Genomic DNA, 23,465 nt, shown 5'->3' on the forward strand with positions numbered 1-23,465 from the left:
CCGCTTAACGCACTGTGCACTGTATTTCTACGCGCAAAACATTGACACGCAACTTACTTTTTTTTCTGCTGCGAGACAGCACACCGGATTAACGCCAAATTGTGTGACCTAATGACCCCATCTGTGCACCCGAAGCTTATGCAAGGTTGAGCCGCCTGGTTATAAGCGCTCGGAATTGAAGTCCACTTTGGAATGCCAGGTTTTGTAAGCTTGGGCTGCAAGAGTGGAAAGTAGATTGCGGTATGGCAATGGATACTTGCATCTATCTGTGCGGCACTCTTGAGTATTAACCCTCGTATGATTGGGTACTCCGGCCCACCTCCACGACCTCACAGAGACCAATAGGCTCACACAAAGACCAATAAACTCACCCAAAGGCCCATAGACACAGAGAGTCACATAGACTCACACAGACTCGCTCACACAAACTCATACCCTCACATAGAGGCCCATAGATGTAAACAAAGACCAATAAACTCACCCAAAGGCCCATAGACTCACAGAGAGACTCCCAGCCTCACACAGGCCCACAGACTAACACAGAGACCTATATACTCACACAGACTCACACACTCATAGCCTGACATAGAGGCACACAGACTCACACAAAGGCCAACAAACTCACCCAAAGGCCCATAGACTCACACAGAGGCCCATAGCCTCACACAGAGGCCCACAGACTCACAGAGACCTATAGACTCACACAGACTCACTCACACAAACTCATAGCCTGACATAGAGGCCCATAGACTCACACAAAGGCCAACAAACTCACCCAAAGGCCCATAGCCTCACAAAGAGACCCATAGACTCACAGGGAGACACCCAGCCTCACACAGGCCCACAGATTAACACAGATACCTATATACTCACACAGACTCACTCACACAAACTCATAGCCTGACATAGAGGCACATAGACTCACACAAAGACCAACAAACTCACCCAAAGGCCCATAGCCTCACAAAGAGACCCATAGACTCACACATAGGCCCATCGGCCCAGAGTGGACACGAGTTGGCAAAGTGCTGAACTATTTGCTGCGGATGATTATTTTATATCAGATTTGTGAGGAAGGCAATTGCACCTGCCCTGTAATGCAGCCCACTGCTAGAGTGTGCAGTAGAAGCATTGTACTCAAGCCTTGGGGGTGGTATTTTCAAGCCAGACTTGGTACCGTCGTGTTGAATTTATGCCCAAAGTGTGACTGAAAATGACTCAACCACATGCCGTGTCACCCATTAACTTGCCCGCAGAGCTGATGAACGTAAGAAACACACATTGACAGTTTTACTATGCTTCCTCAGGAACCTTCTATGGCATGTAGTTCGTGAAAATAAACCTAATCTCACATTGTCAGGATTATACGATGCATTTTTTCTATTTTTTTTTTCTTCAGAGTTGGGTGGGTGCCTCCTTATATTCCAGTAGGTGCTTGTGTGAGACCAGATCTTGATCACTTTATTGACACCCGGGCACAATTATGGGTTTGAATCTTACTTTCTGCAGCCTCTTAAAATTCTGAGAATACGGTAATAATTTCGGCAGTTCGGAGAACCGTTTCTTGTGGAGTACGGTGGAGTGAATCATTGTTGCCCGTGCAGGTCACGTGGGACGGAAGAGACCATGAGTCCCAAACTTTTACCCAAACCATGAGCAGTACTCTTGCCTTGGTTTCACGGCAGCAGCTGAAGCGTCGCCCCCGTTCCTCTTCATGTATCAATTCAGCCATGTGGCGATTTTTTTCAGATATTTTCGCATTTATAAAACGCCACTAATTTTCACCCGCTCGTTTCGTATGCAAAAGCGATTTTTTTGAACGTGAACATATTTGTATTGTTTTTTTATGAAACAAACGTAACCTTTCAATTGGTACCGTCCATTCCAAGCACATTCGTTTCATGTGTAATAAAGAAGGGTGCGTAAATGTCACCTATTTGAAACAAATTTTAATCTCTTAAAAGACCACAGTGTTGGTGACGTTTCTTGTTGAGTTGTCTTGGTCAATTGTGCTTGTGCACCGCTGCCAATTCAGCCGCGTCGTCGATAAACCTTTTCTCGTGCCGTCCGTAGCGTCGCCTCCGTAAGCGTGGACTGGCCGAATCTTGTCCAGGGGAAAATTCGATTTCCGCGGCTAAATTGCAGATCGCGATCAATAAAATTGCAACGGTTTGTATCAACAGCGTGGGTGGAAATGTTCATACGGGAGAAAACCTCGCCCAAGTCGGCTCTGTCGGAATGGGTGTGCATCATGGTGATTTTATTCTTCACAATGTACTACGTATATACAGTACTGTATTCTTGGTTCTGTCGGTAAAGTCAAGTAGATAGAATTTTTTAAATAAAAAAATATAAATAAATTTAAAATAATAAAAGCAAAAAAAAATGTAAACATTTGAATAGTTAAATAAAAAAAATATTTAAAATAAAATAATAAAAGATATATATTCTTGGTTCTTTCGGTAAAGTAATGTAGAAGGGAAATAATAAAATAATATAAATATAAAACAGTTTATATTATATTATTAAACTGTTTTATATTAATATTATTTTATTATTTCCCTTCTACATGACTTTACCGAAAGAACTAAGAATATGAATCCCTGCGGTCACGAAAGCTTTAAATAAAAAAATAAAAGATATATTATTTTCAATTTATTTTTAATGTGTTTTTTTTCAATTTATTTTAAATTTTATTTCATTATTTGTATTTTCCATGTACGTGACTTTACCGAAAGAACCGAGAATACGAATTCCTGCAGTCACGAAAGTTTTAAGTCAAAATACAGTACCGTGTAACGATGTTAATAATTCACTGCCTTTCGTCCATCCATTGCTGCCATGAACAGCCACCATGTTAGCCGGTTCGCGGGCTCGCATCGGAGGCGGGTGACATTTGACCTGGCGCTGTGGCTCCTGGTCCCCACGCTCACTCACCAATCCACTCTGGCCAGCATTGGCGAAGTAGAACAGAGAGGAGAAGGCAAAACAAACACTCACACTCCACTGTACTTCGCTACGCTGGCCCAGAGTGGGTTGGCGAGTGTCGGGGCCAGGAACAACGCCAGTTCAGGTGTCACCCGGCCACCGACTGCGAGCCATGGACGGAAATTTATTGCCAGGTTCGTTGCGCAACGCGCAAACCATTGGTAGGCAGTACGCAAGCCATTGTTAGGCAGTACGCAAACCATTGTTAGGCAGTACGCAAGCCATTGTTAGGCAGTACGCAAACCATTGTTACGCAGTACGCAAGCCATTGTTAGGTAGTACGCAAACCATTGTTAGGCAGTACGCAACCCATTGTTATGGAGTACGCAAACCATTGTTACGGAGTACGCAAACCATTGTTAGGCAATACGCAAACCATTGTTAGGCAGTACGCAAACCATTGTTAGGCAGTACGCAAACCATTGTTAGGCAGTACGCAAGCCATTGTTAGGCAGTACGCAAACCATTGTTACGCAGTACGCAAGCCATTGTTAGGTAGTACGCAAACCATTGTTAGGCAGTACGCAACCCATTGTTATGGAGTACGCAAACCATTGTTACGGAGTACGCAAACCATTGTTAGGCAATACGCAAACCATTGTTAGGCAGTACGCAAACCATTGTTAGGCAGTACGCAAGCCATTGTTAGGCAGTACGCAAACCATTGTTAGGCAGTACGCAAACCATTGTTAGGCAGTACGCAAACCATTGTTAGGCAGTACGCAAACCATTGACCATTGTTATGCAGTACGCAAACCATTGTTACGCAGTACGCATGCTATCTATTTATCTCAAACTGCTGTGTAAAAAAAATGACAATTAATAATGCGCGATGCCTCTATGCATACTCTGCACAAATACAGAAACGCATTCAGCACATTTGTACATATTTTGACCAAAAAATACCAACTCACTATTTGCCGAGGCATCGATTGAATGAAAGTCAATTCGTTGCTACTAAGGACTGCGACTCGTCGTCGTTTTCGCCCGTGTCAGAAATTTCCAAACCTCCGCTACAGCGCGCGCCTGTACAGTTGACAAAACCGCTTTGCAGAAAGCCGCACCGCGCAGTTTCCTAGTTTTACCGCAAGCACAAAGTCGTCCAAGACAATAATAACACCACCACGAAAATTATTTTGCATTCATGCCTGCTCCCACCACCCCACCCCCCCGAACAGAGAGGACACACACTCGTGTCACCTAGTAACGCAATGGACGGGTTTGCCAGCGGTGAAGCGTTACAGCGGCTGTGTTGTGTTGTTTGTGCTCACGCAAGCGACGGCGTGTCAGCCAGACGAACCCTGGCATTTCTGCGCCATGGCATCGGGGCACTTGGCAGGCGTGGTCCGTTGGAAAAAATAAAAATCTCTAAAACTGGCAGTAAAATCCAGATATTTTATCTTGGCACAACGTTGTCTCTGCCTTCCCACATTTGTCACTCCAAGTGGAAGATCAAAGCACGTATTTTTTTGGACAAATTCCTGCGTGGCAGCATGGCCTGCTTGCAGTATATCTGTTCAGCAGCGCTGGTATAATACAAGCGGCTCTGGACCGGTTTTCTCTAAACTGTATATGGGAGCACGCCTCTAATCCGTGGTGATACGGGAGGACCGGTATCACGGATCCTGTTATCCGCGATTGTAAAAATTGTTATCCGTGATTGTAGACTGGAGCTGTGGTGCAGGGTGACAGGAGCTGTGGTGCAGGGTGACAGGGGCTGTGGTGCAGGGTGACAGGAGCTGTGGTGCAGGGTGACCAGGGGCTGTGGTGCAGGGTGACAGGAGCTGTGGTGCAGGGTGAAAGGGGCTGTAGTGCAGGGTGAAAGGGGCTGTAGTGCAGGGTGACAGGAGCTGTAGTGCAGGGTGACAGGAGCTGTGGTGCAGGGTGACAGGAGCTGTGGTGCAGGGTGACAGGGGCTGTGGTGCAGGGTGACAGGAGCTGTGGTGCAGGGGGACAGGAGCTGTAGTGCAGGGTGACAGGGGCTGTGGTGCAGGGTGACAGGAGCTGTAGTGCAGGGTGAAAGGGGCTGTAGTGCAGGGAGACAGGAGCTGTGGTGCAGGGTGACAGGGGCTGTGGTGCGGGGTGACAGGAGCTGTGGTGCAGGGGGACAAGAGCTGTGGTGCAGGGTGACAGGAGCTGTAGTGCAGGGTGACAGGGGCTGTGGTGCAGGGTGACAGGAGCTGTAGTGCAGGGTGACAGGGGCTGTGGTGCAGGGTGACAGGGGCTGTGGTGCAGGGTGACAGGAGCTGTAGTGCAGGGTGACAGGAGCTGTGGTGCAGGGGGACAGGAGCTGTGGTGCAGGGTGACAGGAGCTGTAGTGCAGGGTGACAGGGGCTGTGGTGCAGGGTGACAGGAGCTGTAGTGCAGGGTGACAGGAGCTGTGGTGCAGGGTGACAGGGGCTGTAGTGCAGGCTGACAGGAGCTGTAGTGAGGTTGGGACAGGAGCTGTAGTGCATTGGACGACCGAAGGTAAAGGTGTGGTGCCACAGGCAGCAGGTAACTTTGTAGCCAACCCTCCTGGCGATGGGAAGCCAGTGGAGGGAGTTGAGAGTAGCTGATGGAATCCAGCCAAAGATGACAGGCGCCTAGGACAGCATAGACGAGATGGGTTTTCAGCTGTTTAAACTAATGTTTCAAATTAACAGGCTGCTTATTGCAGAGATTCACAGTTCCTGCACAGCCGACACCCTGGTTAATGCTGTGGATCTATTAAGACTGGAATACTCTGCGTCTGCTTTCGAGTGATCTTTAGATATTTTCTCTGACGTTATTCAAAGATGAGTATGCCAACTGTCCCGGTGTCACAGTCCAACATATTTTATTGGTCGCACTTGTAAATTTAGCTTAAGCCACAAAGTAACGTCGCCCCCGATTGTGAAACTTTTGGAGGGTGTAAATCATGCGTGAAACGGAGCGCCTTGGTGACAGCGTTGCATGGGCAGCCACGTGTACCTTACGATGTTGTTGACGTGCCTCGAGAGGAAGGTTCTGTGGAGTCCTGAACACGTGGTGAAGCCAAGATCACGCCTCGTACCCCAGTGTCCAGCTGCTGCCCAATGTCTACGGTTCAACGTTTGTGCTCTTGGGGTCAGACGAGGTCTGAGATTGCATCTTCGTAACAAAACAAAACAGTTTAACACGTGAGGCTTTCGCGACCAATATCATCCATAATACAAGGTTTTTTGGGGGGTTAGATCGTGTAAATATATAAATGTGTCGTTAAACCCACCACCACCCGACACAGCCAACTTGTAAGGGTCATCACATAAACAGAACGTGCCATCTTCTTGGTTCTTTCGGTAAAGTCACGTAGAAGGGAAATAATAAAAGAATAAAAATAAAACATAATAAAATAATTCTCACGACGTTTCGGCCACAACGCAAGCAGCCGTCCTCAGGTGGAGAACAGGTCTGTCGAGAACGTGCCAGTTCGTCACTAGTACAGCAACACCGGTGTGTTGGAGAGCCAGGCCACAACAGTTACAATCTGAGTACGACGTTTCGCCAGTAATTACAACGAGCCTCATCACGTGGTGTGGGCCGCTGCGGCTGTTTCTGGCCGTTTAGTCGGGTTCGAACCGTGGCACGTCTTGACTCTGACCTAGAATGGCGGCCACGTGGCCGGTCGGTCACGCGTTTTGTTCCAGCTTGCTGCAGAGGTTTGTGGTTCGCATTCACCGCCCCCCCCCCCCCCTGGTTAACGCCACGGTCAAAATATTGCACACCGCCCGCTTCGCAAGCGGACGTTAAAGGTCACGTGGTGTCATTTTTTTTTTGTGCCAGCATCGTGGTCCAACGTTTCCCCGCGCCAATATACACCGTGGTACTGTCTCCCCATGTTATCTCGGTGTGGCTGTTGCCAATTTTGTTTTCATCATTATTTCTGCCTCTGTTATTAATTGTATTTATTCAGGCCTAGGATCGTGAGTGGCTAAATGGGTGACCCGAGTCGAATTCCACTGAGTCATTTGCCTTTGCAAACCTGCAAAAGGCGCAGCATAATGGTATTTGATAGCGTTCGTAGTTTCCAGAGATGGTAGAGATTCCCCTCCAGTGTTTGGTTGGCTAGCCTCCCCTACATTTCCTTAATTCTGTTCCCATAGACCTTTGCGGCGTTCGCAGATATTTTCCAAACGTTTGCAAACGGAGAGATACAGGTCATGAGTACGAATGGCGAAAGTGGCGACCGTGGCAGATCTGCTGACGGCATCATCGTGGTCAATGGCTTTTTGAGCCGCGGAAAGTGGTTGAAAAAGTCCGCAAAGGAGGATGCAAAGTCCGGATGCAGATAAATATGAGCGAAACGAGCCCAAGTTGGATTCCTGGCCACAGCTAACTAACATCCAGCGCTAAGGGATATTTGTGAGCTGGTCTTGTCCGTTACCACCCCCATCCACTCACACCACCACCTTCACCAACCGACCAACGTGGTGAAGTATGGTCAAACAAGCCTCGTTCCCCGCAGTGGATTGACAGAAGGGAGGAAAGTGTTCCGAGTAATTTTTACAAAAAATCGTAACTTCTACATTTGGTGTCGTGTAACTCATACCAACTGCCAAATGTTTCCATGGGTCAGAAAACCCACACTGAGGCCATTGACTGCATGTACAGTTGTTGACGTTGGCTCTCGGGAGCGAGGGATGGTTAATAAGTGCACCACGCAACGGCTGCGCGAGCGCTCATAAGGAAGCCGTTGACGATGTTGGTGTGATGCGTGGAACACGAACTCAGGTGACGCAGCGTGGCTCACGCGGTGACGTGCACGCCCACAGAGACCCCCCCCCCCCCCCACAGAGACCCCCCCCACAGAGACCCCCCCCCCCACAGAGACCCCCCCCCCCCACAGAGACCCCCCCCACAGAGACCCCCCCCCCCACAGAGACCCCCCCCACAGAGACCCCCCCCCACAGAGACCCCCCCCCCACAGAGACCCCCCCCCCACAGAGACCCCCCCCCCACAGAGACCCCCCCCACAGAGACCCCCCCCCCACAGAGACCCCCCCCCACAGAGACCCCCCCCACAGAGACCCCCCCCCACAGAGACCCCCCCCCACAGAGACCCCCCCCCACAGAGACCCCCCCCCACAGAGACCCCCCCCCCACAGAGACCCCCCCCCCACAGAGACCCCCCCCCCCACAGAGACCCCCCCCACAGAGACCCCCCCCCCCCCACAGAGACCCCCCCACAGAGATCCCCCCCCACAGACCTCCCCCCCACAGAGACCCCCCCCACAGAGACCCCCCCCCACAGAGACCCCCCCCCCCACAGAGACCCTCTCCCCCACAGAAACCCCCCCCCCCACAGAGACCCCCCCCCACAGAGACCCCCCCCCACAGAGACCCCCCCCCCCACACAGAGACCCCTCCCCCCCACAGAGACCCCCCCCACAGAGACCCCCCCCCCCCACAGAGACCCCCCCCCCCACAGAGACCCCCCCCCCCACAGAGACCCCCCCCACAGAGACCCCCCCCCACAGAGACCCCCCCCCCACAGAGACCCTCTCCCCCACAGAGACCCCTCCCCACAGAGACCCCCCCCCACAGAGACCCCCCCCCCACAGAGACCACCCCCCACAGAGACCCCCCCCCCACAGAGACCCCCCCCCACAGAGACCCCCCCCCCCCACAGAGACCCCCCCCACAGAGATCCCCCCCCACAGACCCCCCCCCCCCCACAGAGACCCCCCCCCACAGAGACCCCCCCCCCACAGAGACCCCCCCCCACAGAGACCCTCTCCCCCACAGAGACCCCCCCCCCCACAGAGACCCCCCCCCACAGAGACCCCCCCCCACAGAGACCCCCCCCACAGAGACCCCCCCCCCCCACACAGAGACCCCTCCCCCCCACAGAGACCACAGAGACCCCCCCCCCCACAGAGACCCCCCCCCACAGAGACCCCCCCCCACAGAGACTCCCCCCACAGAGACCCCCCCCCCACAGAGACCCCCCCACAGAGACCCTCCCCCCACAGAAACCCCCCCCCCACAGAGACCCCCCCCCACAGAGACCCTCTCCCCCACAGAGACCCCCCCCCCACATAGACCCCCCCCCAACAGAGACCCCCCCCCCCCACAGAGACCCCCCCCTACAGAGACCCCCCCTCCACAGAGACCCTCCCCCCACAGAGACCCCCCCCCACAGAGACCCCCCCCCCACAGAGACCCTCCCCCCACAGAGACCCCCCCCACAGAGACCCCCCCCCCACAGAGACCCTCTCCCCCACAGAGACCCCCCCCCCACAGAGACCCCCCCCCACAGAGACCCCCCCCCCACAGAGACCCCCCCCCACAGATACCCCCCCCCCCCACAGAGACCCTCCCCCCACAGAGACCCCCCCCCACAGAGACCCCCCCCCACAGAGACCCCCCCCCACAGAGACCCACTCCCCTACAGAGACCCCCCCCCCCACAGAGACCCCCCCCCACAGAGACCCCCCCCCCACAGAGACCCCCCCCCACAGAGACCCCCCCCACAGAGACCCCCCCCCACAGAGACCCCCCCCACAGAGACCCCCCCCCCCACAGAGACCCCTCCCCACAGAGACCCCCCCCCCCCCACAGAGACCCCCCCCCACAGAGATCCCCCCCCACAGACCCCCCCCACCCCCACAGAGACCCCCCCCCACAGAGACCCTCCCCCCCACAGAGACCCCCCCCACAGAGACCCCCCCCACAGAGACCCCCCCCCCACAGAGACCCCCCCCACAGAGACCCCCCCCCCCACAGAGACCCCCCCCCCCCCCACAGAGACCCCCCCCCACAGAGATCCCCCCCCACAGACCCCCCCCCCACCCCCACAGAGACCCCCCCCCACAGAGACCCTCCCCCCCACAGAGACCCCCCAACCACGCGCCGAACATCGGAGCTCCCCGGCCTCCTGTGTTCACGCCACGCGCTCCAAACTTGCGTCGCGTTCCCACCGGGCCACGCGTTTCTGTGCCGTGGTGTCTATCCGGGGGTTCTGTCCGGAGACGGCTTCCAAGGCAGAGTTCTCTCCGCCACGTCGCTTCTCTCCAACTCCCCGCACGCCCTGCCTCGTTGGATGTCGTCTCCAGCATCGTCCCCTCTTCTCCTTCCTCTCGGCCTTCTCTCACTACACGATCTTCCCTCCTTCACCTCATTGCCTCTCACTCCCACCACCTGCCCAACCAGCTCCTTCACCTCATTCCCTCTCACTCCCACCAACTGCCCAATCAGCTCCTTCACCTCATTCCCTCTCACTCCCACCACCTGTCCAATCACATCCTTCAGCTCCTTCACGCATGTGCATGGCTCCTGTACCGCATGCTCAAGTGCGATTTGTCTTCGGAAGTATTCTGTTCTCAGCACGGAAGCTGACTGGGCAGATCTTCCACCGCAGTTGTGTATTTGCAAATTGTCCCCCCACCCCCAACTTTGCTCTGGATTGTGTCTCAAGGTTTAGGTCGACCCTTTGACGAAGTTGGCCATGCACGTGTGTGTTGTCCGTGCGCGTGTGTTGTGTGTGCACGTGTGTGTGTTGTGTGTGCACGTGTGTGTGTTGTGTGTGCGCGTGTGTGTTGTGTGTGCACGTGTGTCATGGTGTGTGTTGTGTGTGCGCGTGTGTGTGCGCGTTGTGTGTGGCATGTGTGTGCATGTGTTGTGTGTGCACGTGTGTGTGTTGTGTGTGCGCGTGTGTGTGCGCGTTGTGTGTGGCGTGTGTGTTGTGCTTGCAGCGGTTAGCGCCCTGCGCTGCAAACCCGGCCGCCCAAGTTCGATTCCCGTGTGACGAATGTCTGAACCCGACCCTGTGCCTCCCCGAGGTCGACTCGATGAGTACGCGGCACGGTGCGAAAAGCATCAGCAATGGGCAAAGAAAGGTGGCCGGGCGCCGTGTTGCCCCCCCCCCCCCCTGCAGCCTCTGTAGTTGCTCACTCACAGCACTTGCCCTCCAACGGTTGGACCCTTTGTCTTTTGTGTGCGCGTGCCGCTAGGCCGGAGGCGTCGCGCCGCTTGCCCCCATGGCGGACGTCTTCCCCTGCGGTCTCCTGGAGGCCCTCGTGGTGGTGGGGGCCAGCGAGGACTCGCTCTCACAGTGCCTGCGTGCCCAGGTCAGTGAGTGCCTGCGTGCCCAGGTCAGTGCCCAGGTCAGTGCCCAGGTCAGTGCCTGCGTACCCAGGTCAGTGCCCAGGTCAGTGCCTGCGTGCCCAGGTCAGTGCCTGCGTGTCCAGGTGAGGGTCGGTCGTGGTTTGGGGGGGGGGGCTGGCTGGGCCGGTGTCAGCGAACGGGGGGGGGTTGTCATGTGATCGTGGCACTCTGCATCGAACGCCCCCCCCCCCCCCCGAGACTCCCTGATTCCTATGATGCCATCCCCACACACGTGTTCCTCGCCTCCCGATTAGAAGCGAGACCATACACACACTTACGTACATACACACACCTACGTACGTACACACGTACGTACATACACAACGCACCTACATACACACACATACGTACATGCACAGACACACGTACGTACATACACAACGCACCTACGTACACAACGCACTTACATACACACGTACGTACATACACAGGCATACCTACATACACACACATACATACACAACGCACCTACGTACACACACGAACCTACATACACACACATACATACACACACGTACGTACATACACACACACGTACATACACACGCGTGTACCATCACGACCTGTTGTGTGTGGGAGCCCCGACTGGACACTGACCTGCCCCCCTACTGGACACCTGTCAAAATAATCTTCATAGCTCATGGGATTTCTTCAGGATAAATGAAAGATTCTAATTCGAATTGGCTGTGTCGGGTGGTGGCGGGTTTAACGACATATATATACAGGGTTTTTTAGTTAGATCGCGTAAATATATAAACCCACCACCACCCGACACAGCCAATTAGTAAGCTTTGTCACGTAAACAGAACGTGCCTATTCGTTACGAGTATAGCAACAACGGTGTGTTGGAGAGCCAAGGAACAACATTTACAATCTGAGTACGACGTTTCGCCAGTAATTACAACCAGCTTCATCAGGCGGACAGACAGATTTGTGGAGAAGTCCACCTGTTTCGTTCCTTAGATAGAGGCGTAGGTGCGATACCAACACTTGTGCGTTCTTCTTGTGCCAAGTGGGGGCGGGGGTGGGTTAATGAATCAACGTACATTATGCATGCTCATTGTGCGAGCCCATTGACCTTGTACTTCGCACTCGGCTCTGAGATCTCACTCCGGCTTATTACAGCAGAACGCAGCTTCTCATCTGTAGCCCTGGTGGCCTGAAACAATCTCTGCCAACTGAAGTCCGTTCAGCCATGACAATCGATGGTATTATGACTGGACTAAAATAATTTCTTTCCTATTCTGTCTCGTTTTATTTAGCAGCATTTTCTCTGCGCCATCCACGCTTCCATCTCATCTTTTTGGTGAATACGGCCGCCTTACAAATCTTTGATTGATTGAAGAGCGGGCGGGGGGGGGGTCCTGCATTGGGATGTTTGACCAATGCCATGACTGTTTGTTTGGCTTTCGAGAGAGAGCCAGAGAGAGACCCCCCATTGTGTATGATTCTAGATTTACCTGCCCAGTCACATTCCTTGCGCTCTGTGAAAACCCAGAGGAAGCCCTCTTTACTCTGTTTAGGACCAGGTAGAGGGGGGGGGGATAAAAAGCCAGCTTCATTTATTTATTTATAACGACAACTAATTCAAGTGTTTTTTTTTTACCAGGTAAGGCCCACTGAGCTATATATATAGCTCTATTCTTTGGTTCTTTTCGGTTAAGTCACGTCTAAAAATAAAAGAATAAATTAAAATAAAATAACATATTACGACGTTTCGATTGCAACACAAGCAATCATCATCAGGCATAAAAGAAATAGCAACAAAAATCTAACTAGAAAAAAAAGAACCAAAGAATAATTCCTGCAGTCACGAAAGCTCCTAAATTAAGATTATATAGCTCTATTTTAGAAGTGACCTGGCTATCTTCTTGGTTCTTTCAGTAAAGTCACGTAGAAGGGAAGTAATACAATAATAAAAATAAACATAATAAAATAATTCTCACGACGTTTCGTTTTATTTTCATTACTTTATTACTTCCCTTCTACGTGACTTTACCGAAAGAACCAAGAAGACGAGTCCCTGCAGTCACGAAAGCTTTAAATTGACCTGGCTATCACAAATGAAAGCTCAGCGAAGTGGCTTATCATCTCGTGGACATTTATAGCAGCCAAAGAGTCTAAAACGCATGTTGATGCTAAATGTGGAGGGAACAGCCGGAGGACCCAGAGAACAATTCCACGCGACCACGGGGTGAACATTCAAATTCCAAATATACATGCATCACGTTCGCGATCATATCCACGACCTCCTGTGTACCGGACGAGGTAGTCAACATCTCGCCACCATGCCGAACTCAGTGGAAATATCCTCTTGCTTATAATGGGCAACACAGCAGTTTTATTTTTTGTGGGCCTGACTACTGATGAGGCTCTGATAACTCAAAACCAGTTCAGAGTTTGTACTTTATCAACAAAACATTGGGTCTGGAGTTTCAAACCAAAATATTTGTACTCGTACACAGATAGTTTATTTAAGTGTACATGACCAAGATAGGAACTCGTCAGTGGTCGGTTATTGTTGCGAACTTTAGCCGCTTGAATGCAGAATGCACAGCGGCGCCGGGGTCAGCCACACGTCCGTCATTGGTGCGCACCCGCGAGGAGTCGTCATCACGCTTGACGATGACCGTCCGCACCCCCCCCCGCCCCTCACAATCATCGATCGAGATCAAAAACGATGACTCCTCGACTATGAAAGGCACCACGGTGACGAGATGTTAACTACCTCGCCTGGTATACAGGAGGGCATGGGTTGGATCCCGACCATGACGTCCTGTTGTATATTTGGAGTTTGCATGTTGTCCCCGTGGTCGCGTGGATTTTGCTCCGGTTCCTCCGGTTTTTTCCCTCCGCATTTAGAAACAACATCACGCGTTTGGCGTATTTGGCTGCTGCTATAAATGCCCACGTGATAAGCCACTTCATTGAGCTTCATTTGTGGCCTGGTCGCTCCTGAAAAAAGAACTACGTAGCTCAGTGGGGCCTTACCTGGTAAAAAAAAAAATAGCTTTAAAAAAAAAAATTAGCTTTAAAAAAAAAAAATTTGCTTAAAAAAAAATATAGTTTAAAACTCTTCGCCTCTGAATGTTTTGCCCCGCGCGCGCTTGACTGACGCAGGCGGCGGCTGGCGGCAACTCGGCCCTGCGGCAGCACCCGGAGCCGGTCATCCTCAACATCCTCGCTCCGCCCTTCGTCGCCAAGGAGGCGGCGGCGCCCCGGCTGGCGACGGCGCCGCCCTTGCAGCGGAGCGCCGGCTTCACGAGGTGCGGCGTGCGTGCGTGCGTGCGCTCGCAAAACACGTCGCGCCGTGTTTTCGGCAAGATCCGACCGCGTCTGTCCGGTGCTCGCCGAGCTGCGTCGTGGCTTTGGGTTTTAGCCCAGCGAATGCGTCGTGAGGCCTGGCTCGTTGCACACAAAGTGCTTGCCGCAAATGAACCACGGTGCCTTGCTGATCTCATCGAGGAGCGTAAATCGTGACACGATCTCCGCTCATCCTCGCAGCGGCTTTTGGCTGGCCATCGGACAAAGACGGTCGCCGCACCGCGCGCTTTCCGGCGTGCTTCTGCGGCCGTCTGGAACGCTCTTCCTTCCGAAATTAGGAAGCCACTGGAGCTGTGCACTTTTAAATCTATGTTGAAAACTCATTTCTTTATAACGGCTTTTTATTTTTGGTTTGTTGTCCTTCTCCCGCACGTCCAATTAGCACGGTCGGCTACGTACTGTGTGAAAGAAGTTCAAAATATACACATTCATACAAACGCAAACGCAGGACTGATCTCCCACTGGTGCTAGCAACACAGATAATGGCACTCACGGCTGGCTCACGACTGGTACTAATATAACTGAAGACAAATATTGAATCTACCACTGGTTCTTCTAATAACTGATAGAATACAAAGATCCCACCAGATAGCTTTTTACAGACTGTTGGGGCAAGTGCTGTTAGCGAGCACCTATTAAGGTTGGCACGGCACAATGAGGGCATGGGTGGCCATCACATAGTCACTTTAAGATGTTTTCTTGTTCATGTTTTTGTTTTTTGTTTGTTTCGGTTGCACCCGATTCAAGAGCCGAATGGCTCACAGGGCTACACCAAATAAATGAAACTCAAAAACTGAAAGCACCACGCCAGGCCGCCTCTGCGTCGTCCCATTGCTGATGTTTACACACTGCACCAGGTACTCATTTAAGGCTGAGTAACCCTAGGGAAGGCCCAGGTCCGGTTCAGATAATCGTCAGTGACAGACGGACAGACAAAGCTAATGTATTAACAATTTAATTTACATCGATGGTAACAGTGCCCCATTGTGTGTCCATGTAACCGCGCAAATTATACGTTTGCAGATCGTTTCCAAAAACCTAACAACCGCGTGGCCAGTAAACCCTTCTGTCACGTGTTAAACAAAACAAGCTGCCCTGTACATTTCAGGTGTCAGCGTAAGTCTACCGATACACAATAAAAAAACAATTTGCTTGCCGGGGTTTTTTTCTTTTTAAACAAGCGACTCCTGGTCACTTTGAGCGTGCAATCAAACTTCTGATTGGCACCAGTTAGGAATGTGGCAGCTGTTTGTTGTCAAACGGGCAGCTCCCCGTGACCCTTGCACCCAGCGCTCCGCACTCACTCGCGAAAAGCCTCGGGGGGAAAAGCCGACGATTAGTAACAGCGGAGCGATCGCAATGGCACGCAACGGCAATGTGTGACTTTTATTTTTACACGAAAAGCCACGGTGTGTTTGTCAGGAGGTGTTTGAGTTTTTAATCGAAATTTGTTACACTGATGGTCCCGTTTAGCCAGGCACCTGGCTATTATGCATGGGCACAGCAGCAGCAGCAGTAGGAACAAAACAAAGACAAAAAACATCAACATAGCAGAGAATGAGTAAAGAGCCCTGAAGGAAGGAGGGTTGTGCCAAAATGGGTTTATATGCTAAAGATGTTCTCAGGCAATGCATGATGAGTGTTTACTACAAGGCCGTAGCCATGGCGTCAACATTGGGGGGGACCAAATGTTCCAGGGGGTCTGGGGGTCCCCCCCCCCCAGAATAAAAATCTAAATTTTAAAACTAATTTCCTGCCTAAAATATAAAAAAAATTCACTAACACACAGGATGGACTTTTTATTGATTTTATTACAATAATGTCTAATAGTGTATAGTATGAAATCGCTCTGCTTTTTCTTTTTTACCATTTCTTGTTTCATTGTTTGTAATGGCAGAGCTTAGGGATGAATATAGTACAAACTTAACCACAATCATATAAACAGAAATCTATTTCATAGCAAGATATTGCGGGGGACATTTTTAGCATATTTGAATATTGGGGGGGGGGGGGGATGTGTCCCCAATATATATTATAACTATGGCCTTGGCTTACTATACACGTGGGAGCAAACCGAAGGGCCCGGAGAAAAAACCCCACGCGAGCGAGGCGGAAGCAAAGCTCCATCCGTGGTAGCGAGATGTTAACTACCTCGCCTGGTGTACAGGAGGTCGTGGGTTCGCTCCCGACCCTGATGCCTGTTGTGTATTTGGAGTTTGCATGTTTCCATCTTTCATCATCATCATGGTAGGTAGGATATTTTAACTACCTCGCCTAGTGTACAGGAGGTCGTGGGTTCGCTCCCGACCCTGACTCCTTCTGTATATTTGGAGTTTGCCTGTGTGTCTCCCAGTGGTTGTGTGGATTTTTGTCTGTGCCCTCCGGTTTTTCCCTCCACATTTAGAATCAACGTGCATTTAGAGTATTGGGCTGCTATAAATTTCCACATGATAACCCACTTCATTGGGCCATCAATTGTCGCTTCTGAAAACGAGTTTCATAGCTCAGTGAGCCTTACCTGGTAAAATAAAATGTAGTTCTTTTTTCATTATCACAGTACAGATAGAAAGCATGTGGAGATTAATCCGCACTTGCTGTAGCTGTACCGCCCTCTCCTGGCGAGCCAGGGCACGTCACCCTCGACACTCGCATGAAGGGGGTATCCCAGCATTCTTGCTGTGATCCACAAACCCTCGCTGCCTCCACAGCGCTGGATCACAGGCAGACACGTGCACCGTAGCCACCACCGCCACGTGGCTAAGTTTGGACACGTGGCTAAGTTTGGACACGTGGTGTCGGGCAGGGGGGGGCAGCCCCGTAGCGTTGAGGCAAAGCCACACATTTCCCGGTGATGTTAAGTCGAGAAATAGCACCGTCCTCTGCGTCAGGACTTTGTCGCTGAAGTGGCGAGGCTAGCGGTCGAACGACACATTGATGAATTGATTAATATTGATCCTGAATGCCGGTATCAGAAGGAATGGGTTTTTAGGTTCTTGTTTGGTGTGTTTAAGGGGTTCCCGCGATCACTCCACCCGTTCACAATCACGTGTTGGTGTTGTTGTTAAACTTAACACGCAGGCTTTCAATAACCGATATTAGGATTCGTAATTAATCGTTGGGTGAGATCGCGTAATAATTAAAATGTGTGTCATGCACCCTCCTCCAGTTTAACACGAAGGCTTTCGCGACCAATATCATCCATAATAGAGGGTTTTTTTGGGGGGGGTTAGATCGCGTAAATATATATAAATGTGTCGTTAAAACCCGCCACCACCCTCCTCCAACCCGACACAGTCAGTGAATAAAGTCGTCACGTGAAGCAAACGTAGCCAATTGGGGTTCCCAGTTTTTTATTCCCAATAGTTTTTTTTTTGTATTACAACTCAACGCGAGACCCCGGTACAAAGCGCCGATCACAGAACGGAGGGGACGGGGGGGGAAACAACATTTTGGTGAACAACAGCAGCAGGCCGAGTTCGGCGCGGCGGAAATTAATGAAGTGGGGAGAATAGGGCTCACTGCCCCACCCAGTTGGGACACTCACGGGGGGACATGAAAGTTAATAAGAGGAAAGGGGAAAAGATAACTAACATAGCGGGGGGGGGCAAGGGTGGGTACCCGAGCTAATTAAATGCTGTGGATTGCTCCGCAACACTGCCGGCGATGCTGTCGGAGCAGCGATACGTCGGCACTTTTCTCCACGTGACAACTTCACGAGCCGGCTCCGTCGGGTGAAGGAGCGGGCACGACGCACGTCATCGTGCTCCTTACGCGATCTCACCCCAGAGTGGATGGTGAACCATGCCATTGTCATCGTTGATATCGTCTTTGTCGTCGTTGTTGTTGTTTGCCATGTTGGTCACCGCTTTGTGCGTGCGTCATTCTTCCTCGTCTCGTACCTCCTGCCCCCCCCCCCCCGCCGCGTGTCGCAGGTCCCAGAAGCGCCGCTCGTTCCGCAAGCCCAAGAGCAGCCGCCTGTCGATGTCGGGCGGAGGGCCCGAGGCGGGCGGGCTTGGGGGTGGCGGCGGCGCGAGCCACACACAGCCGGTCAGCGTGCCCCGCGAGCTCGACTTCAACGGACTCCCCTCGCTCTGCTTCCCAGGTCGGTCGCTCGCTCACTCGGTCACTCGCTCACTCGCTCACTCGGTCGCTCGCTCGCTTGCGGTGGTGTTGCTGGTGTGGCTGTACACAATTTCGGATTATTTTTCATGATCATCACCAACATCAATTTGTACTTGACTTAAAGCTTTCGTGACTGCAGGAATTCATATTTTTTTAGTCTTTCGGTAAAGTCCCCACCACCGTTGCGGTCGCTGCCCACCACTTACATTAATATTGGCTGCTGACGTTTGGGATACGCCCATTTCAAGCCTTTATAAACAATTTACCTTTAGAAGCTAACCCCCTCTTTCTGATGACGAACGCTTGTGTTGCGATCGAAACGTCGTAGTTTTTTGTTATTTTTTGTTATTTTCTTTGAATCCATCTACGTGACTTTACCGAAAGACCCAGATAATATGAATATGTGCGTCGTACCGTATTCTCCGCGTTATAAGATGCTCCCTAAAATGTGAAAACGAACCCCAAACTTGCAGAGGGCCTCCGCGTGCAGAGTGAGGAGGAGGAAGCCTCCTTCCACTACCTCGTCTTCACCGACATGAGCGGGAAGAGGACGCACGGCGTCGTACTCACGCACTCACGGCGCCTGCAGGTGCCTCCCCCTCCTCTCCCCCCTCTCTCCCCTCTCCCCCCTCTCCCTCCTCTCACTCCTCTCCCCCCTCTCCCCCCTCCCTCCCCTCTCCCTCCTCTCCCCCCTCTCCCCCCTCTCCCCCTCCCTCCCCTCTCCCCCCTCCCTCCCCTCTCCCCCCTCCCTCCCCTCCCTCTCCTCTCCCCCCTCTCCCTCCTCTCACTCCTCTCCCCCCTCCCTCCCCTCTCCCTCCTCTCCCCCCTCTCCCCCCTCTCCCCCCTCTCCACTCTCCCTCCACTCCCCCTCTCCCTACTCCCGCATTTCCCTCTCCTCCCTCTCCTCCCTCTCCCCCCTCTCACTCTCCCCCCTCTCCCCCCTCTCATTCTCCCCCCTCTCTCCCCTCTCCCCCCTCTCCCTCCTCTCCCCCTCTCACTCTCCCCCTCTCCCCCCTCTCCCTCCTCTCTCCCCTCTCACTCTCCCCCCTCTCCCCCCTCTCCCCCCTCTCCCCCCTCTCACTCTCCCCCCTCTCCCCCCTCTCACTCTCCCCCCTCTCCCCCCTCTCCCTCCTCTCTCCCCTCTCACTCTCCCCCCTCTCCCCCCTCTCCCCCCTCTCACTCTCCCCCCTCTCCCCCCTCTCATTCTCCCCCCTCTCTCCCCTCTCCCTCCTCTCCCTCCTCTCCCCCTCTCACTCTCCCCCTCTCCCCCCTCTCCCTCCTCTCTCCCCCTCTCCCCTCTCACTCTCCCCCCTCTCCCCCCTCTCCCTCCTCTCTCCCCTCTCACTCTCCCCCCTCTCCCCCCTCTCCCCCCTCTCCCCCCTCTCACTCTCCCCCCTCTCACTCTCCCCCCTCTCCCCCCTCTCCCTCCTCTCTCCCCTCTCACTCTCCCCCCTCTCCCCCCTCTCCCCCCTCTCCCCCCTCTCCCCCCTCTCACTCTCCCCCCTCTCCCCCCTCTCCCTCCTCTCTCACCCTCCCCTTGCTTTCCCTCCGCTCCCCCTCTCCCTACTCCCGCACGTCCCTCTCCCTCCTCTCCCCCCTCTCCCCCCTCTCCCCCCTCTCTCTCCTCTCCCCCCTCTCCCCCCTCTCCCCCCTCTCCCCCCTCTCCACTCTCCCTCCACTCCCCCTCTCCCTACTCCCGCATTTCCCTCTCCTCCCTCTCCTCCCTCTCCCCCCTCTCACTCTCCCCCCTCTCCCCCCTCTCATTCTCCCCCCTCTCTCCCCTCTCCCCCCTCTCCCTCCTCTCCCCCTCTCACTCTCCCCCTCTCCCCCCTCTCCCTCCTCTCTCCCCCTCTCCCCTCTCACTCTCCCCCCTCTCCCCCCTCTCCCTCCTCTCTCCCCTCTCACTCTCCCCCCTCTCCCCCCTCTCCCCCCTCTCCCCCCTCTCACTGTCCCCCCTCTCCCCCCTCTCACTCTCCCCCCTCTCCCCCCTCTCCCTCCTCTCTCCCCTCTCACTCTCCCCCCTCTCCCCCCTCTCCCCCCTCTCCCCCCTCTCACTCTCCCCCCTCTCCCCCCTCTCATTCTCCCCCCTCTCTCCCCTCTCCCCCCTCTCCCTCCTCTCCCCCTCTCACTCTCCCCCTCTCCCCCCTCTCCCTCCTCTCTCCCCCTCTCCCCTCTCACTCTCCCCCCTCTCCCCCCTCTCCCTCCTCTCTCCCCTCTCACTCTCCCCCCTCTCCCCCCTCTCCCCCCTCTCACTCTCCCCCCTCTCCCCCCTCTCCCTCCTCTCTCCCCTCTCACTCTCCCCCCTCTCCCCCCTCTCCCTCCTCTCTCACCCTCCCCTTGCTTTCCCTCCGCTCCCCCTCTCCCTACTCCCGCACGTCCCTCTCCCTCCTCTCCCCCCTCTCCCCCCTCTCCCCCCTCTCTCTCCTCTCCCCCCTCTCCCCCCTCTCCCCCCTCTCCCCCCTCTCTCTCCTCTCCCCCCTCTCCCCCCTCTTCCCCCTCTCTCTCCTCTCCCCCCTCTCCCCCCTCTCCCCCCTCTCTCTCCTCTCCCCCCTCTCCCCCCTCTCCCCCCTCTCTCTCCTCTCCCCCCTCTCCCCCCTCTCCCCCCTCTCCCCCCTCTCTCTCCTCTCCCCCCTCTCCCCCCTCTCCCCCCTCTCCACTCTCCCTCCACTCCCCCTCTCCCTACTCCCGCATCTCCCTCTCCTCCCTCTCCTCCCTCTCCACTCTCTGCTCCCTCTCACTTCCCTTTTTGCCCTCTCCCACCCCTCACCTCTCTCCCCACTCTGCCCCCTTCTCCTCCCTCTCGGCCTCCTCCCCCCCCCCCTCTTCACCCCCCCCCCCCCCCCGTTTGCACTTCCGCACCTCCCATTCTGCACGGTTGGCTACGTACGGTGAGAAAGAAGTTCAACACACGCACACTCCTCACCCGTGTCTACGATCTCATCACAATGCACATGTCTCTGCTGGGATCTCCGAAGCTAAGTAGGGTTGAACTTGGTTAGTAGTTGGATGGGCGGCTTTCTGCGAATATCAGGAGTTATAGGCTTGGGCCATGAAAGTGCAGCAGAACTTTGATTGCTGCTATTCCTTCATGTGCATGATTTTACTTGAATTCTGCAGTTTCCTCTCACAGGGATGTTTCTCTTTGAGCTGCACCGATCAACGTCACTCCGACTTCCCGGATTCTGTCCTGACGATGCGCGGCTCCGTTTCGCCCGTCGTGTCGAGTACATCTGATCGCTCGACTAGGTTGTGAGAATTGTTCTTGAACTCACCGGTCCGCTGAACCCGTAATCATTTGTGCGGTAAATGCTTGGCGACTGACCGTGTTTGGCTGCGCCGGGTGGTGGAAAGGCTATCACGACACAGCTCTAGCGAGATCATCACCACGTTGCCTCACCCGGACATCAACTGCGAATCGTAATCTCGGCTGCGCAAAAAAACCTATGCGCCGAGATTCTCATCATGGAACGTTCATCGGTGAGCGGAGGCATCGTCGCACATCGACCGCTGGCGATGCCCATCGTCCTGACCCTTGACCCCCTTTTTGGTGCCACCAGGACACGGGGCCGCTGCCCTGGGCGTCCAACGGCTCGCTCAGGCAACCGGGACAGAGACGGCTGGGCAGGCCCGGGAAAAGCCCCTACTTGCCGTACGCCATCTGTGTCATCTCCAAGTCGCCTTACTACACGGTTCTCCGGGACTGCCTTTCCTGGTGAGGCTCGCGGGGGAGACTCCGCTCGCTCGTAACATGCAGCATTCGCACACGGCGGGCACGATCACCCCTCCAGCGGGGACGATCACACCTCGCCCCACTCACTCGACCACCGACATACCCACTCACCCGCTCACCAACTCACTCAACCATCCACGTACCCACTCACCCACTGAATCACTCACTCACTCACCCACTCAACCACTCATTCACTTGCCCACTAACTCAGTCACTCACTCACCAACTCACGCACCCACTCAACCGCTTACCCACTCAACCACCCACACTTTACCCATTAACTAAATCATCTACTCACCCACTCACTCACCCACTGACTTACTCACCCACTCACTCACCCACTTATTCACTCACTCATTCACCGACTGACTCATCCACTTACTCATTCCAGTCGAGATGACAGCCACTCACCTGCCCACTTACTCACCCCCTCACACATTCAACAAGTCACGTATTCAGCCCTCTCACTCATTCACCCACACGCTCACTCACATTTTCACTCACCCATTCACTCACTCATTCACTCACCTATTCACTCAACCACTCACTCAGTTATTCACTCACCCATTCACTCACCCATTCACTCACCCATTCACTCACCCATTCACTCACCCATTCACTCACCCAATCACTCACCCATTCACTCACCCATTCACTCAACCACTCACTCAGTGGAGGGAGGAATCTGGAATATCTGAAGTAAACTCATTTGTTAAACCTAAACTTGGCGGTGCTGCGTCTTATAATCCGGTATGTGTGAGCGTGCGTGTGTGTGTGTGTGTGCGCGTGACCAGATTTGTATAACTTTATTGGCACCGGGCACAAGTTCAGTGCAGTGCGTCTTAGTTCTCCGGAGCGTCTCGGACTGTAACCAGGAGAATACGTAAACGCTCGGCGAGAATCTGCGCGCGCTTGCGGCCTCGTCCGTGACGTGGCGTGGGCGACCTGAGCGTGCGCGCGACCCCGCCTCTCTCCGCAGCCTGCTCATGGAGCTGCAGTCCACTAAGGACTCGCTGTTTGAGGACCGGATCGCTGACTTTGCAGCAACGCTGGCTCTGGTGCCCTGCCCGCCACCGGGAGTTCTTCACGTGGTAATGCCGCCCCCCCCACACCCCCCCCCAACCACGGTCCCCCCCTACCCCCCTCCACCCTGCCCCTCCCCCCACCGCTGCTGCCGTGTTTACGTGAAATTCCC

At 53.9% G+C, this 23,465-nt stretch overlaps 1 protein-coding gene across 2 annotated transcripts in view; it reads left to right on the forward strand.

The window, feature by feature from the left end:
- DENND3 (DENN domain containing 3) overlaps window positions 1-23,465 on the forward strand; it is a 49,948-nt gene that overhangs the window by 2,507 nt on the left and 23,976 nt on the right. For both annotated transcript variants that reach the window (XM_078866366.1, XM_078866367.1), the window contains exons 2-7: window positions 10,941-11,057; window positions 14,215-14,360; window positions 18,351-18,520; window positions 19,014-19,129; window positions 22,098-22,252; window positions 23,250-23,361. In XM_078866366.1, coding sequence (XP_078722492.1) covers window positions 10,968-11,057; window positions 14,215-14,360; window positions 18,351-18,520; window positions 19,014-19,129; window positions 22,098-22,252; window positions 23,250-23,361 — 789 coding nt within the window. In that variant the 5' untranslated portion in view covers window positions 10,941-10,967. The remainder of the gene's footprint in view (window positions 1-10,940; window positions 11,058-14,214; window positions 14,361-18,350; window positions 18,521-19,013; window positions 19,130-22,097; window positions 22,253-23,249; window positions 23,362-23,465) is intronic.

This window comes from Lampetra fluviatilis, chromosome 22 (genome assembly GCF_964198595.1).
Source record: "Lampetra fluviatilis chromosome 22, kcLamFluv1.1, whole genome shotgun sequence".
In the NCBI taxonomy this organism is placed as follows: Eukaryota; Metazoa; Chordata; class Hyperoartia; order Petromyzontiformes; family Petromyzontidae; genus Lampetra; species Lampetra fluviatilis.